The 17460-nt window shown below is 47.3% G+C and overlaps 1 protein-coding gene across 21 annotated transcripts in view; it reads left to right on the forward strand.

The window, feature by feature from the left end:
- Positions 1-17011, forward strand: part of JAKMIP3 (Janus kinase and microtubule interacting protein 3) — a 94904-nt gene extending 77893 nt beyond the window's left edge. For 12 of the 21 annotated variants that reach the window (XM_074875573.1, XM_074875572.1, XM_074875580.1 and 9 more), the window contains 2 exons: positions 678-1887; positions 14874-17011. In XM_074875573.1, the coding sequence (XP_074731674.1) occupies positions 678-923 (246 nt within the window). In that variant the 3' untranslated portion in view covers positions 924-1887; positions 14874-17011. Of the gene's footprint in view, positions 1-677; positions 1888-14873 lie in introns of those variants that run through there. The other 9 variants (XM_074875585.1, XM_074875588.1, XM_074875586.1 and 6 more) reach the window with 1 other exon arrangement.
- The last annotated feature ends 449 nt before the right edge of the window (positions 17012-17460 follow it).

Raw genomic sequence — 17460 nt, forward strand, 5'->3', positions numbered from 1 at the left:
AACTGGGAATCTCTAAAGCCTTTAAAAAAAAATGTAGAACCTAGGCACCAGCAGGCTAAAAACTTCTCAAACAGAATTTCCTTCTTTGGAGGGAAGGACAAGGAAAGAGAAGAACACAGCAGGCTTAAAAGTAAGGAAACTTCCAGTGAACCATGGTAAAGGCCCAGTCTGTGCTTATTCCTCTGACTACACTGGGGGTTGCTCCAGCTGATCCCTGCTGGAAATCTGTGGAAATCTGCTGGCTGGGCTCTGGTCTCTGACATGCTCGCAGCCGGGCTGAACCTCTTGCGTTAGCTTGTCCTGCCTCCAGGCTAAGCAACCAGAATGGTTTGGGGAGGAACATGTCATTTAGAAATGTGTATTTCTCCAAGCATCATGCCAGAGGGGCCTAGATATTGTTAAATCCCCCCTTTCCCCATGTAAATAGGAGATAAACTGCCAATCTGTTTGTGCTTCCAGAGATGGCAGAAATTTCCATGTTATGGATGGCATTGAGGGGAACATTCCCTATTGGTCATCAGTGTCAATAGAATATAACACAAATCCTTTTTTATCAGTCGTATGATTCAAATGAAGATACAATTATAAATATCGCCCTTACAGAAATTCCATGTGTGTTATTTTTGCCCAGATATGCTTTTCTTTGATCCTTGTTTTTATATCTTTTCTTGTTTCAGCTTACTGAGGAAGCTCCAATTGCTTCTACTGTTATTAACAGGAAGACAGCATTGATTACCAAGACAGAAAAAGAGACATTGCCATTTCAAAACCCCCAAATATCTCTCATATTTTGCTACTGGCGATGGAAGATGCAATCTTTCTGTCCCTTTCTGACTGAAGCTGAACTAGGGTACGTGGAAATTTCTGCACAGGTGACGTCTGCACCACTGAAATCTCTGAGTGTTTTGAAAAGCTACAAGTAAGCCGACAAAGAAGAAAGCCAAAAACCCCCTCCCTCTCCTCCAGCCACAGGCTCCTCCCCGGAGTCCTGGCTCTGCTGCTTGAACTAACCTTCAGTGGAAGTCCTGGCTCTGCTGCTTGAAATAGCTCTCAGCTTTATGTAAGGAGCGGTATACTAATTCAGATAAACTGAATACATTTTGGTTCCCTGCTAAGCAGGTAGTAAATTGCTTCTCTGTAGAAGTGACCGTGTCCTGTTTTATATGTCACGCATTTATATTTGTTATTCATAGTTATTTAAAAATCTGGCTTGAAAGAAGATTTTAGGAAGAGTTCCAGAGGAGTAACTCATGAAAAGATAAATGTGAATGAAAATGAAGTGGTTCGTTCCAAGGCGTTTCTTCATAACACAGGGTACATCCGATGGTTGGTTGAATATCCCACGAGCCCAGTTTTAGGGAAAAACGTGAAGCTATGTTCTACAAATCAAGTTGTAATTTTTGGGAGAGTTTTCAGTAGACCATGGCCTGATGAGAAAAATGGCACAATAATTTATAATTTGCTGTCCCTGAATGCTGACAAAAGCTTAACATTGTCCCAGCAAAAAGTTCGACCTGGAAAAGAGTAAAACACATTATCCCTGATCCGCACGCTCGGGGCTGGGGGAGGCGGCAAGAGGGAACGGAAGATCTTGTCACCGTGAGGCACAAGTCCCGCAGAGCCCCAGCCCAGGAAGCTGGCACAGAAGCCGGGAAGGGAGATGGGGCCTCTAGAAAAACAGGGGAAGGAGGGAAAGTCCAGAAGAAATCCCAGAGTGCGATTGGCCACAGGGGAACCACGGGCGCGCCCAGAGCCGGGCAAGGCCCAGGAGCAGCTCCCGCCTGCAGGGCCCCACGGCTGCGCGGCACCCACAGACCCAGGCGTGGTGGAGGAACTGTCCGTCCCTTGGAAGCGCGCTGCAGGAGGCAAAACCAGAGCTCCTGGCAGGTAAGATGGACTGATAACTGGAAACCCGCTTATTATAGGATTATATACACCCTGTAACCTCCTTTACACGGATGTTAGTCTCTCTTGCTTCGGTTAAAATGCTTCTCATCATAACACAGAGAAAACTCTGAAGTTACCAAAGTCTTGATGTAAACATTATTTATCACTGTTTTACTTTAGTAATTTAGGTATTGAATTTCAGTGTGATATAATCACAAATGCTAACTTGATGGTTTTAGATCGGTGGTCACTCTTAACAAAAAATTACTAGGCAGGTAATGAAATACACTGCCAAATTTGTATGAAGAGCAGGCGATCATGTTGCTTTTAAAAAATACATATTTTAAATGCAGTAGGTGAAAATATTTTTCATTTTGGATTGAAAAAATAACATTCAGAAAAGTATTTTAATTCACAGTTTCACTTTTTTTCTAATTTATGCTACTCATGAGTTGCTTGGCTGGTAAACATGATGGGGACAGTAGCCGCAGTCCCCCTAGCACTATCTGAAGTTGCCTTTTTTCAGAATTTTGAAGAATACGGGAATGTTAGATGGGGGACTGGAACCCAGCAAGAGAGCTGGTGAGAAATTGCTGTTACCCCAGCCTGGGGGAGCCTGTTGTGCCTAGAAAGACCAGTGCTTGCTGGACTCCTTTATCTCTCCCAAGATGAGGGAAAATACTCAAATCTCCAAAAAATAACCACCTGGAATAGAATTGAGTCACTCCTGTGGATAATGCTCGGCATAACTCAGCCAACAGGCAAATCAGAGCACTTGCAATATTGTTCAGAGGCCTCTTCTTTTTTCAGTTCTGTTGGGGCTGTCCCAGTACCTGTTAACCTGTCTGTGACTGGTCAGACCTCTTACAGCTAATACCTCTCACAGGATGTGTTTCTGCTTTACAGGAGGAATTGTCTTGCTGTACTTCATCCCATCAGTTTTCTTTTTTTCTTTTTTTTTCCAAATACTTTTTCTAAGCAGAACATCTATCAAATCTGAGTTTGAACATCCCTCACAGATCTTAAGGTGTTTGGCTGCAGGTTATTGATTTGCCGCTCTAGATGAGATTACTGCTTCTCAAAGCAATCGGACACAGGATGTCTGGGTACAGAGGGATGCACTCAGGAAGTCTTAGAAATCATTTGTCTCACGTGGTGCTCGCTGAGGTAATCTGTGCTCAGGGTTAGATTCGATGGTGCACGCTCCTCCTCAAAATGTGCAGCTGTACATCTCAGCCCTGCTAGTTTTTGGAGAGTGGTCCAAATCTTTCGTGCCTGTCCCCAAGGGGCTGGTGTTTCCTGGGTGGTAAGATCAATGAGATCTATGCATTTAGTGACCTAAAAAAGAATCTTAATGCAGTCAAAGGAGGGAAATAAAAATGCTTTGGATTGTAATTAGGGCTTTCTGAACTGTCTGTTGAAAGAACTTCTCAACAGAAAGTTAGATTTCAAGTAAATGTTTTTTTCTTTAAGAACGTGTGTTTTTAATAAGAAACATTGATCTCCCTTAAGTGTAAAACTAGAAAATTGTTCAGCCTTTGGGGCCACACAACCACCGCCGGTTTCCTCAGGTTGTGGTCTCCGGTGTATCGATGCAATTATTTCCTTTATAGCTAAAAAGTTTTACCAAACGTAATGTACTTTGTGTGTGTGTGTAAAATGGGGAGCTTGGAGACGGGTCCTTGAAGGAGTCCATAAGTGCATGCGTCTGAGGAAAAGCAGTTGTTGCCCATCACTACCACACAATACCTTTTGTAACCTAACTCCTCCTGATGAATACACATGAGGTGTTACCCCACGTTAAACTGAAGACTGATACAGATAACATTGGAACAGCCAAAATAGGTCCCGCGCTCACCCTTACAAATTGATATTCCCTCCAGGAAGAAGGATCACACCCGGGTGGTGATCCAGTTTGCTTCCTGACTGGAAAGGTTTCCTACTGGTAATAGAAGATAGTACTGCAATTGCAATCTTAATTAAAACATTTAAAATATTAAAAGAAGATTCTTTAAATGTTTTCAGTGTAGAAGGATAGAGAGAAGCACGTGCTGCAGGAGCACGGGGAGGTGCCTCTCCCCCCAGAGCTGTCAGTGATGTCGACCAGCAGCAAACCAGCCTCAGGCTCTTCGTGGCCAACGAGCTCAGACAGCAACCCCTCTGTTTGCAGATTCTCCAGCCCTGCTGTTTCGTACATCAGTATAAATTCTGTTTAGAAGCGGCCTTGACATTTTTAATTAAGAATATACAACATATTTCTTACTGTAGGCAGCAATTAGAAATACCAATTTCAAGTGTTTAGAATTTGATCTTTTTATTTATCTGTGGATGGAATGTGTGAGCAGGAGGGCGGGTGGCACTTCCCCCGGTGAATGCCTACAGAGCTCTCGGGGGGGTCACCACCTTCTACACCGGGGCTGGACCTGTCCACTGAACCTGTTTGGTTTGTAGATAATTACTTTTCTTTAAATTACTCTGTATATAGATTCCATAATCAAATTGTTCTGTTTCGTTGGCGTGCTTTAGTTGTCAGAAGAGGTTGGGTTTTTTTAAGGTCAGCAGCGTGTTTTTCCAGAAACGATCCACAGGGGAGATGATGAGCTACTGGAGCTTAAATATTCCTGCAATGTTCTATCAGCTGCTTTCTCTCTGTATATATATTCATGCATTCTGAAAGGGGTTGTAAATGGCTTTCTTCACAGGGGTACAGAGATAAGGCTAATGAGCTACGTTATTAGAATGCTAATTGGCAAGTGCTGTGCAGGATGACCCAAAATGTCTTTGTTTAAAGTGAACTGTGTAGGGGAAATTCAAGGCATCAGGAAGACTCCCATTGAGCAAACAGCATTTCTGGGAAGATGTAGAGGAAAGGATTCAAAGGCTGCTCATTTTTACTGCGCTGTAAATCTTGTGTAATTTTCTTGATCTCGGTAAAGAGCAGAATTTGGCTCAGGAATAATAAAGTGATTTCCAGCAGGTTAATAATTGTCAATTTATATAAAAGCATGGGGTGTCTTGTTACACAGTATTTCTGCTTTAATGTTTCAGGGGTTGTTACAAACTGAAATGCATAGAAATGACAATGTCAGTCTGAATTTATAGATGAGATGAGACGAGGCGGAGGTCCTCGGGCAGGAGTACCGTTGTCGCTGGTGCTTACGGATGGCTTCAGCGCAGCGCAGATCTGAGGCCCGTCTGGGAAAGCTCTTCCATCATGGAGAGCTCTCAGATTATAAAGGGGCTGCTTTTTGCTAACTCCCACAGGAAAACAACTCGAAGCAGACCTGCTGAGATTTTCCTTCTGAGTAGAGCATCTTTTTTCTACAGCAGTGACTTTTCCTTGTGCTTCCTGGACAAGTTAAGGAGGGGCAGTACCCGGGACAATCCTGTCCTTGATCTCTGTGATCAAGAAGCCCACGTTCCTGTTTGGTGGTCGGGGTATCTGTGTACAGCGTCATTCATACGGCTGTTCTCATATCTGTGAGAAGTAGCAAAGAGCTTTCCTGGTGCGTAAACATCCTGTAGATTTGTGCACGGCAGCAGCAATTCTGTGTCATGTCTGCTCCCCGCGCTTCCAAGACCTCAGGGGCTTCCACCCCACACCTTTCTCAGAAAAAAAACTGCAGGCGGGCTCCCGGCAGAGCCCCAAGTTCAGAACAAATCCCCACCGAGACCCTTCTACATAAACGGGCTGTTCCCTGGCGCGCCTCGTGCATGAGGGCCGGACACGCTCGCAGCCACTGCTGTTTCATGTCTGTAGCTTATCAGCAGTGTAGGGTTTTCCTTAGGTAAAAACAACAAATCAGTCATTATCATCCAAATACACATTCAGCATAACTCGGTACAGAACTGAGACTGGCATTGTCAAAGCCTGGTCCACAGAGCTGCTTTTAAAGATAATCATTCGTTTAATCACTCATTTTCCAAAGTACTCCCGGGCATAGCAGATTTGGTTGTCATTAAGTCTGAAGTGTTCTTCCCCTTAATTTTATTCTTCCTGAATTCCTGTAAATAATAAGGACATGTATTTTTGTAATGTACCAAGCTCAGTATTAGCCTGAAGAATTAATTAGCTGGGAAATCTGTTATAAAGTGAACTTTTTTAAAAAATTCATTATATTTGTAAATTAATATGTTTGTGTACACACCCCCTACATAGATATACAAATACATTTTTCTCTGCATAGCATTAATTTGCAAGGCTTGCAGCAGTCAAAACCTTTCGGGAAGTTGTTATACTGATAACGTAACAGCAAAGGAAGAAAAAAAAAATATTTTTGAGCATACTCTAGCATAAATTAGCAAGAACCTTTTCTTGGTTCCTGTCAGGGACCCCATCATTTCACTTCTGATAGAGAGCCCAGATGGACAACAAAACACTTAAATATTATCTGGAGAATCAAATTTTGAGCATAAATGCAAATTAGCTAGCTTAAACGTAATTTTTTGTGACTAGTTCACAGTGCTGATAGGCACAACCTTTTTGTGAATTCAGACTCTTTATTCATAAAGATCTCACGTAATAGGCCTGCACAAGGGGTACAAGTGTTTGATAGTATCATATGTATCATCACAGACTCGATGATCCGTATGGGTCCCTCCCAACTGGAGATGTGCTGTGGTTCCACAGGTGTTATGGATCCTCTCTGATGCTATTATAATGTGCATATAGAGAAGCATAAAAGCACAGTGTGAAGATCTGTGTCTCTTTTGGAGACACTGTCCAAATGTAATACAAGTGTAAGACAAACTTTGTAGGTCAGCCTTATTCCTGGGTGGAAAACCTTGCCGTAGCTAATCCCGCTGCTGGATTTGGGGTTCTGGGGGTGCTGGCCTGAGGGCAGAGAGGGGAGAGCCTGGCCGGGGCTGTTGGGGCATGGGACGGCTCCAGGCCGCGCTGCAGAGGTTAACGTAAGGGTGGCCGCGTCTACGTGGGATGGTGCTCCACACCTTCCACAAACCTCTGCGGTTCGTAGGGTTTGGGTGTTACTGTGCTTCACTAAACTCAAAGAGGATTTTCCTGCTGAATCCGGGGGAGCAGGATGTCTCCTTGTACCTCTCATCTGCTCCACGGCGGCACAAATGTGAGGGCTTCTGTCCTGGGCGTGTGGTGTCCAGCTTGCGGGGCCAGCCTGATCCCGTACACTTCACGTTTGCTAGTAGCCAGGGTTAACAATTGTGCCAGTAGCTGTAGCTACCCCACATATGGGGACAATCACAAGGCTTTGAAGCCTGGTCAGGTGAGACTTTGAAGCGTGGTCAAGATGACTTTGATTAGCGATAAGAAATTCATCGAGGATAGACTTTGATCTCTGAACCCTAGAAAATAAGCAGGACATCCTGGACCATCAAGAGAAGGTCTGGGATTGTGTTGAGGATGAGTTGTTTGACAACCTGGCAAAGGGACTAATCAAGTACTTAACTCAGCAATGAAACTAACTTTGGAGTGTCCTGACAGTGAACTACCTTCATTATAATACTAAAAAACACACCCACAGGTCAAAAAGCCCCCTGCCCAGGTTAAGACCCTTCCCCTGAGCATGTGCAGTAGCAGAAGCATTGTGTAAGCATGTTATCGGTGTATGTTAATCACTGACCAATCAGTGTCTAATAGGTGTGTTTGGGAAAGCACTAACCTCTGATTTTTGTGTGTAAAAGGAGCACAAAAACCTGCTGGTGGGGTGCTTGATTTGTGGGAAAGTCCACTGAGCACCCAGGCCTGGATAAATACAGTATCTCTCCTGAGCGTGTTCAGATGGGTTATTGCACGCCAGGCACGGATCCGCTTATCAGAGAACAAGCCCAGAGGCCCCGCGCGGCCCAGGCCCACCACATCTGCTGGTGTGTGCCAGGGGGCTTCCGCGGGGCTGGTGTGCACGGCACCCGCGTCTGCACTCCCAGCTCATCAGAGACCCCACATAAACCTCCCCCGGGAAAGGAGAACATGGCCAAGGAAGGCCTGTAGTGGCCTTATGCAGAGCTGTAGAGGCAGATGTACAAAATTTTGTTCTGTTGGTGGCGGCTCCTAAAGGCAGATTGCCCCAATGGCCAGTTTCCTTCTTGTTGTAAACAAGAACACACCTTAGGGATACAACAAATGGATGAAATGAGTGTCAGAACGGGAGATACCAGCATGTGTTAGCAACTGGTAAGAGGACTGTAAAATATTCACACACCGTCAAATCAAAGCAACCTTTCCAACCTAGGCTAATTGTACTGAGGAAGTGACTGTAGAATCCTAAAGGCTGTAAATTTATAATTTAACAGGTTTCTGAGAGTGTTAATGGTAGCTCTGTTTCCTCAAAGCCGCTGTGAAAAGGTCATCTAGGAAAGAGAAGGATGTTTCAGTAGGCTGAAGCAGCTGCCTTCAACCCAGAGGCCCCGTGGCTCTCGTCAGGGCCGAGCTGGGGCTGCGCTCTCGCCCTTGGGCCACCCTTCCCCCAGGAGCAGCCCGCGTTGGGGCTGGGCTGTCAGCCTGCATTTTCTGCATTTTCTGCGTTAGCTCCGCATTTACAGCTTGACTAGGTTCCTCACCGCTTCGGAACCTTCCTTCTTAAATGTCACATATTACTGCTGCAGCCGATCTCCTGTCTGTGACCTGGGGGTCTATAATAAGAAATAATGCTTGTGAGCAGCCGGGTTCTTGACAGATTGTAATTATTTTTCTGTCTCTCAGAGCTGTTCCCGTTACTTGTTCCCATTGCCCTGGTACAGAACAGGTGAGGCAGAGGGATGTTTTTATTCCCTGCTGTCTGTGTAATGATGATTTCCAATCTGTATGGAATTGGCCGTGAGTTCAGCCGCGGAGCACGTATTCTCCTAAGGCCACCGCAACACCCGCTCATGAGGGGACTGACCCGGGATGGGTGCCCGAGCTCAGCCCCTCAGGCAGGTGCCCCCCTGCCTCCCCCGGCTGCCAGGGTGGGAGCGCTCGGCCCCGGCACTGCCGGCAAACGGCTCCATCTTCCGCAGATTGATTCTGACAGTACAAAGAATCTGTCACTATTTGCCTCAGCCAAGGGGAGCCGAGTGGCTTCTTTGCAGGTCGCACAGGAGTCCCCCAAATATGAAATTCCCGACCCCCAGCTGCCCGTGGGGACACCCCCAGCTAAAGGCTTTGCTTCCTCACGGGCCTCTTTGGCCCTTCGGGCCATGGGTGCGTAGGCTGCCTAAGGGATTCCAGCCGTAAACATACTGCTTAGACGTTACCCATAGGGATTCCTGGAAGGGTTAAGCACTTATAAAGCTTTCAAAATCCACATTATTGCAAATATAGAAGACAAATATTTTAAAATCTTTTCTTTAGTTGGAAAACAAATCGATGCTATTTATGTTTTCTGGGTATGTAACAAAAAGTGATGTTATCTAATATTTTATATATAACACAACATGTAATTATACCTATTGTACCACACTTTCCAATACCACGACTGTCTTCTAATAGATTTGTCTTTTGAAAAAGCGTTCTAACATCATTTACCAATTACATGAAAAGTACATGTAAATGTATTACAAATTCACTCATAAGCACCATTTACCCAAATGAAATACCCCCAGTAATTAGGGGATGATACCAGCAATTAACGTAAACCAGGTTTCTAAAGGGCAAACCAGTTTTCAGTGCAGAATCAGCCATTATCCTAAAAACAACATGTGATTAAAATAGATAAATTCCACCTGTCCTGGTGGGACTACGAGAACCAAGGCCATGCGGTCTTGTGCTGCTTTTTGGATGGTATAGGAGCCATCAAATACGTTCAATTATAAATCTGCTTCTCATTCTGTTACACACCGCTTCAAAATCCAACATGAAAAGAAAATGCTATAGACTATGCACATATATGTATATGTGTGTGTGTGTGCAAAATGAATAGTATTCAGTTTATTTACAAAAGATTTTATCACAAATAAATAACTTGTAATGGAAGGAAACAGCTTTTAAAACCCTGCTATTAAGCATCAAAGGATCAACACTGTTTTGTCCTGTAGTGGTAGTTTATAGTGTATCTGTGCCAGATTTCCTCCCATCTCCATTAAAGAAGGAAGGGGAAGCCTAATTGTGCTGCAGGAGCCCCTGGCACTCTGCACTTACTGAGACGCTGATGCCAGAAACCCTGCTTTGCCCTACATTTGCCTGTTTATGGCATAAAACGGTGATGAAAAGTGAACAGAAACGGTTAAGAATGAGATGTGCTGGCTGTTAGCCTCGTTAGCCCAGTCTCAGCCAGGCGGGTGATGGGCGCGGGGCGGAGGCTGGGCGCCCCAATCTAGGTCAGGCCTTGGCGCAGGCAGCTCGAATTAGAGAGCGGGTGCCTGAAATCCCCCACCTGCCCCAACGCTGCGCGGCCCCGGGCTCATCCCAACCCCCCAAAGATCTGAAAAGCTTCAGGGGGCCCAGGGCCCCCGGAACAGCGTTTCAGATTCCAGTCCTATAAATATTTATGACGTGAAATGCTTTTTTGCTCATGAATAGTTCTTTTGCCTAGCGTGTGTTCACGAGTTTTATCAACGTAAATGGATAATGTTGGACAATTTTCTTTTGGTTGGTATATTTGACTATTTTAAGGGGGGAAAATACCCAGAATTTTCCAAATCAGTACGGTCAGGAGCAAAATACACCATAAACAATTTCACTGGGATATCTTCCAAAAATTGCTCTCAATACTTAAGTGCCAAAAAAAAAAAAAAAAAAAAGTAAAGAATATAGTAACGAATTAAGCCGACAGTAAAAGATGGCTAATTGCTGATTCCTGAGATTCCTGGAGCTGGTAATGGATACTTGCGCCCCAAAAGCCATTTGAGTGTGGCCTTGGCTGCCGTCGGTCCTGCTGCCTGCTGTTCACTGCTGGGCTGGCAGCTGGCAGGGTGAGCTGTGGTTTTATAGTCAGCCTGGCTTTGCCCACAGCACTTAAGGGTTTTTTAGCTTTATGCAGGATGATGCTCCTGTAGAAACCTTTGAATTTTTGCAGAGACTTATTTTCGCTCCGTAGAGAATTAAACTAGGGAAACTGCATGAGTGGTCTTCAACCACACTGGCTCGCACAGTCAGGTATTAGCAAAAAATAATGTCTTAAAAAATAAGGTGCACCTTTTCCAAGCTGTGGTTGCAGCTGTAATTTGTGTAAGTATTGAAAGATCCATAACTATTATTAGCCTGATCTTTAGCTACTGTAAATCACCATAATTTCATTGCAAATAGCAGAGAGATTCCTCTTTCTCCCCAGGCAAAAAGGGGGAAAAAAAAAAAAAAAAGGAAAATAAAACCGAGAGGTTGTCCCCTCTTCCTCAGCAGGGACCTACCGCATCATCTTCCCCAACATAAAACGTTCACCATTCTGTGGAACCTATTTGAACTAAATGGCCACTTTTTTTTCTTCCCCTACTTGAAATGGTTAAATAACCCCCTCAAGATTTCATTCTGCTCATGATTTCTCATCTTCCTGCTTTCTCAACCTCCTCCCTCCCATGCAGTAGTTACCCATGGGTTATCTGCATTTATGAGAAGCAGGGTTGAATATGCCATAAATTTACTCGTGCGTGTGGATCTAGTGGGAGAGGAAGGGGAACATAAAGAGGAAGCCAAGACTAGCCCATTTTTCTTCACAAGAAAATTAAATTCCACCTTTTTATTCCCAGCACGGATGATAAGTGGGAAGAGAGGAGAGAATTTGCCCTCAGGCGGGAGTGCCAAGGCCCGTGGTTTCCCGGTGAGGGGACCCAGCCCAGCACCCGCGGTGTCCCTGGGGGTCCCACAGCATGGGACCAGGGACAGGTTTAGCAGCCCTGCTACGTCTTGCAGAGGGCAGCTGGGCTCCGGGTATGTGAAGGGCCTCAGGGTCGTACCCGCAGACTCTCCCTTGGGTACGATCTGCTTTAGAAACCCCTCTCGTGCCCCTTGCCCCCCGTGCTGTGCCCAAGGGGGGGCCGCCAGCCTTGCTGCCGTGGCACCAGGCTGGGCTCAGCACCAAGATGAGCCCAGGCTCACGGTGGGCGCTCAGCTGATGGGTGCTGGGGTCTGAAGCCACCGACTCACATTCCTTCTTCTAATTCCTGGCAATCAAGCCCTAAGCAGGATGCCCCAGGCCAGAAAGGACTATTTTAGTCCCCAGATTCCCTGTGTGACAGCCGCCGAGGCTGCTGGCTGCGGCACGGGGCACACCGTGAAGCTCCCAGTGACACTGGCTGCACATTGTTAGGGTGCTCGAGCAAATGGTATTTCCCGTTTTCAGCCAATTTAAACTTGCACCCGTGTTTCGGTTGCCGTTTTATTATTCCTTGAAGGTTTCTCCTGTTTCCCCAGGCAATTGTAAGTGCCGCACACCCCCCGCGGACGGCGTCTGCTTCGCGCAGCCAGATGGTCACTGGTGCTGCTACCGCGGGGGTCGGGGCTGGCTGCGAGGGCAGGGACCCATCTGCTGAGCGTCCCTGGGGACAGCCCCGCGTCCCCCCGCCAGCCGCCCCGCGGCCTACCAGGGACACGCCACAGGCGGGAGCGGGCAAAATGGGATTTTCAGCTGAGGGTGGTGTGTTTAAACAAACTCCCAGCAAATCCCTTTAGTACCATTTCTAAATGAAGAAATATCTATATATCTGTATATCTGTATCTCCTTCCCTTGCAGCCTGGGTGAGAGGCTGTGCATAATAATAACAGGCTAATGGCGGCAATCATTCCTTTTCCATGTGAAATTTTGTCCATAACCTTTGATGAATTGCATTTCTGGATTGCTCCATTCCAGTGAATCTGCTGTTTTTCACCAGCAGTGAACGCTCAGGTGCACGAAGATTAGAGCTCCATCCATTACCATTTTTGAAATGCTTCTTTTGTCCCATTGTTACAGCTTTCTGAAAAAAAAATAATCTCTTTGGCACAAGCTTGCATGGTGAGAGAAGGCTAACTGCATTCCTTTTAAAATAAGCAAACGTCAGCCCTCCAGACAGTGCCCCAGACAGCATTTAAGTGACATTTGAAATGGCAGCAGCCGTGATCTTCAGTGAGTGCCCAGCACCACTGTTTGCCTTCACATAAACTCGTTGTGACTTCCTTACCCTGCCCGGCACTGCCTGCCCAGCTGCTGTTTGGAGTGACGTTCTCAGGCATAAAACAACGTGGCCTCTTTAAAATTCAGTGTTATTTACTCTTGATTTCTCCAAGTTCCGTGTCTTTTTAGGAACTGCTTATTAAAATTATTGGGTTGTTATTTTCCACGTGTGAGCAGTGCAGCCCCTGTCTCGAGACTGCCAGGGCCCTCCCTCCAAAAAGGCCATTGAATGACTCGAGCGTGTCCAGAGAAGGGCAACGGAGCTGGTGCAGGGTCTGGAGCACAGGTCTGATGGGGAGCGGCTGAGGGAACTGGGGGGGTTTAGTCTGGAGAAGAGGAGGCTGAGGGGAGACCTCATGGCCCTCTACAACTCCCTGAAAGGAGGGTGCAGAGAGGGGGGATGAGTCTCTTGACCCAAGCAACAAGCGCCAGGCCAAGAGGGAATGGCCTCAAGCTGCGCCAGGGCAGGGTCAGACTGGCTCTTAGGAAGTATTTCTTTGCAGAAGGGGTTGTTGGGCGTTGGAATGGGCTGCCCAGGGCAGGGGGGGAGTCCCCATCCCTGGAGGGGTTGAAGAGTCGGGTTGACCCAGCGCTGAGGGATCTGGTGGAGTTGAGAATGGTCAGTGTGAGGTTCATGGTTGGACTGGAGGAGCTTCAAGGGCTTTTCCAACCGAGATGATTCTGTGATTCTGTGAACTGCAGGCTGAGCTGGGCGGGCTGGGAAGGGTTAATTCATTCCCCACACAGTGCAAGAGGGCCAGGAGGTTTGGGGGGAGAAGGGATAAGGAACGGGCTCCTCTTCCTTTCAAGTCATCAGCTGAGCTATTCTGCTTTCCGTGTGATCGCCCTAGAAATTCCCCTCTGCCCGACATTGGTCAGGTAGCAGAGTGTGAAATAGAAAGTGGTGAGGAATGGCCCAAGAACAGAGACGCGAAGGGCTGGGCCAGCCCCAAGGCACCACCCTTCCCACCTAAGGGCATGAGGTGCTTCTGGGCCTCCTCTCCTCACCTGAACCGGTGGAACTGGGTGGAACTGGGCTTTGCGGGTTATTAACTTGTCCTCTCCGAGACACAGCTCCTTTCCCCGTCCCTTCTACTGATGCAAAACTCTCAGCAGGGATGGCCCGTCTCTGGAGGAGCTCAGGCTGCTGCGTGGTCTCTTTGCCGTGCCCGTGCCTGGCAGCGGAGCTGAGCAGCTCTCAGTGTCCTGGCAATGTCTGGGGACACTGGCCGGGCAGGATTGGAACTGGGGGGGGGATTCGTTTCTGCCTGGGGGCACGTGCCACCGCCGCCTCGGCCAGCCTTCACCAGCTCTTTGTCAGCTCAGAATTTTGCTGGGCTTGTCTTAGCCTTTCCTTCCTTTAGTTTCTGGTAGGAGAATGACCTGTGCCCCTCTGTGGAAATAATAATTCTCAAACAGACCATCTGGTGGCTGTTTACGGACTCGCCCGCAGCAGTGGCAGCGTCCCAGCACGCTGCTCGTCCCCTGGCGCTGTCGGGGCCGCGAGCGGCAGCGCTTCCCTCGTCCCCGAGGCCACTCGCCCCACGGGATGCTCCGGGGGAGGGATGCAGGCTCTGGGGAGGCGGCCTCAGAAGTTGTGTCAAGCTAGACGGGGCAATTTTTAAACTCATCACTACCATCATTGTGTTCTGAGTGTTACCTGAGAACTATTAGGGGAGTATCACTTAAGAAAAATATATAATATAATGTATGGTACAACCTGTAGAAAATTGTATATTTAACATTTAATAAATAATCTTTTTTTTTTTTCTAGAGAAAAAACAGCAATTGGATAAGCCTACTCCAACTGTAGACTGAATTAAGAGCTACTTAAGACAATCTGGCAAACCCCATGAAATGGGAACATTGTAGTGCTTGGGACTAAAAATTGCGTGTTGGAGAGAGAAGTCCAATTTAGTTAATCCTCATATTTATTTTATTCTGCAGGTACCTGCACCGCTTCCCAAACTTGTGTTGAGTTTATAAAGCTATGAAGAAAATCCCTTGATACTGAAGTTCTAAAGACTCCCCGGATACTTGTACATCAATGATCTGTTTTAAAGCGGACAGTGTGAACAGCAAAGGGAGCTAAGCTACAAAAATGTAAGAAAATGAATTGTTCAGAAAGTGTTATATTTGTACTGAAGTGATATGACATTTTAAGTCAAAGGTTATGGATATTGATATCAGCATACGATTATATTATAAAAGTAATTTAAAAAAATTCCAATTCTACCAGACACAGATACTAATGCTGGGGTTACATCGACGAGCTACATTTTTACTTCTGCATTTCACGCGTAAAATGTGTCCATTTTGAGTTCTACTTAAATACTTATTGTCTTAAAGTATTTTATTTACTTGGAAGAACTGGGAACAATAGTGGAGGTAGCTGCCTGCAGCCTGGGGCATTATTGAACGGCTGGAAATCTGTGGGAATGTGTATGCTGGCATCTCTGAAACCGCCTTAATGGAGAGGCCCGAGGCTCAGGGATCGGCCCTGGGAGCTGCTGGGGGGCGAGTGGGCCGATACCGGGGCGCTGCCGGGGCCTGGGACCGGCGACGCGAGGGCCTTTGGAGGGGGCTGGGAGCCATCCCATCGCTGTTCACTCGGGCCATGCTCTTGCACGTTGTGGGTATGTGTCTAGAATTTCAGTTCCGTTTTCCCATTAATTAGAGTTTCTTAGTCATGGAGTTTTTTAATTTAAAAGCTAACTGTACAGGACAGGTACATGTGTAAATAAGGGATTATGCTTATGTATGTGTTAATATTTATATGTAAAAAGATATGTACATAGGAAAGAAAAAAGTGGCTGAAAGAATGTTTTCAAAGCTGTTTCTTTCTGACAAATGCACAGACAGGAAATCTGCATAAATGTGCTCCTTAATTTCAACATAAGGGTTTTCGCTCAATTCCCAGTCCCTTTGCGTTCGATCCCACTGGGGTTTTGTACGATGAGTCCTTGACCGTGGCACGGAGCCGTTCTGGAGACGGTGCCACCCTGCGTCCCTGAGACGAGCTGTGTCCCATCTCTTTTGCTCTCCTCTCCCCTCCGGGTCTTGCGCATTTTTTATAAACACCGTCTCAAAGCCACAGGACCACGGCGGGGGGGGGGGAGTGGGGCATTACCCTAATCCGGGGCTCTTCCCTGCATCCCTGCAGCCCCTCGGTGACAGTGGAAAAGAGCAGAGCAAAGGTGGGGTTAGCAGCCCAGGGAGGGACCCCCGGCCACCCGCCCCCCGGCTGGCAAGCGCCTGCCCCTCAGCAAGCGTCCAACCACGCCAGCGTCTCACCTCGAAGCACCTTTTCTAAATTCCCCAGACGTCCTTCCAGTAACCACCGGAACAGAGCGATGGTGGCTCTGGGAAGGGGAGCGGGCAGGCAGGCGCATTGGCTTGGTCTCTGCGGCGGCCCCGAGGCCGTCGGGACGTTCCCTGCCCGCGCTGAAAGCCCCCGACCCGCTCGGCCACCAGCCGCCCGTCCCCGGCCGGTACTTCCTGGTCAAGCTGTCGGAGGACTGTGGTATTACTGAAAATACCCTGCTCTAGTGGTATCTGTAGCCTTCAGCGTATCCCCGAGTGCCTTACACAGCTTGTGAGCAAAACTCCTGACCGGGAAGAGGAAAACGCACCCATGGGCCCCTTTGTCCCCCGATGCCACCGCCCCGCGCGCCAGCACAGCAATGGGTTTAGTTTAGACTCAGGAAACCGAATTGTGAATATGTGGATTAAACCCAGTACTCACGTGTTGTACATTTTATAAAAAGGAACTGTTGTAAACTTATGCAAAATGTAAACCAGAGAAAACGTTTTTTTTGGGGTTTTTTCTTTCCAATGGCCGGCGTGCCGTGACTTGTGTTCTCTGATATAATCCTACCACCCTCATCCTCAATACGTAACGTTTGGTTCAGTGCAAAACAGTAATTGACAGGCCTAAAATAGGGCTGGATCGATCAATTACAGAATTTTACACATATTTTTGTATTGTGATTCATATGATATATATCAAGAGACTTTCTATTCATTTGTAAAATACATAAATTATTGTAAACTTTTAATAAAAAGACCTGTTTTAAACCTTCCAACGGGGTAAATGGTTGGGGTTCTTCCCCCAGGTTGCAGAACGGCCCCTGACCAGTTACAGCGACTTGGCCGGGTTTTGTTTTGCGGCGCAATAACCTTTTAACCGCTTTTTGAGTTCTGCCCGAAAAACTGACCAAACCGCGAACAGAAAACTCTCCCCCCACCCTCCCTCGCCGATGTAACTTACCTCCCCCTCAGCCGAATATTCGCTTTTCCCGTTTCCCCACCGTCCCACGCCCCTCCAGCGCCTGCCGGGGCGGGGGGGGGGGTTGCCCTGTCTCTGAGGCGAGTGCCGGGCGAGCTGTGACAGCCCCGGTTGCCCGGCGGGGCGAGAGGGCGAAGCGGGCTACCGAGGGGGGGGGGGTGGGTGACACAGTGTCTGGGGGGGGGTTACCTCGGCGGGAGGGGTGTCCCGGCGGCGGGGGGGCGGCTCTACCGCTGCGGGGGGGCC

This window comes from Strix uralensis, chromosome 7 (assembly GCF_047716275.1).
Source record: "Strix uralensis isolate ZFMK-TIS-50842 chromosome 7, bStrUra1, whole genome shotgun sequence".
Taxonomy (NCBI): Eukaryota; Metazoa; Chordata; class Aves; order Strigiformes; family Strigidae; genus Strix; species Strix uralensis.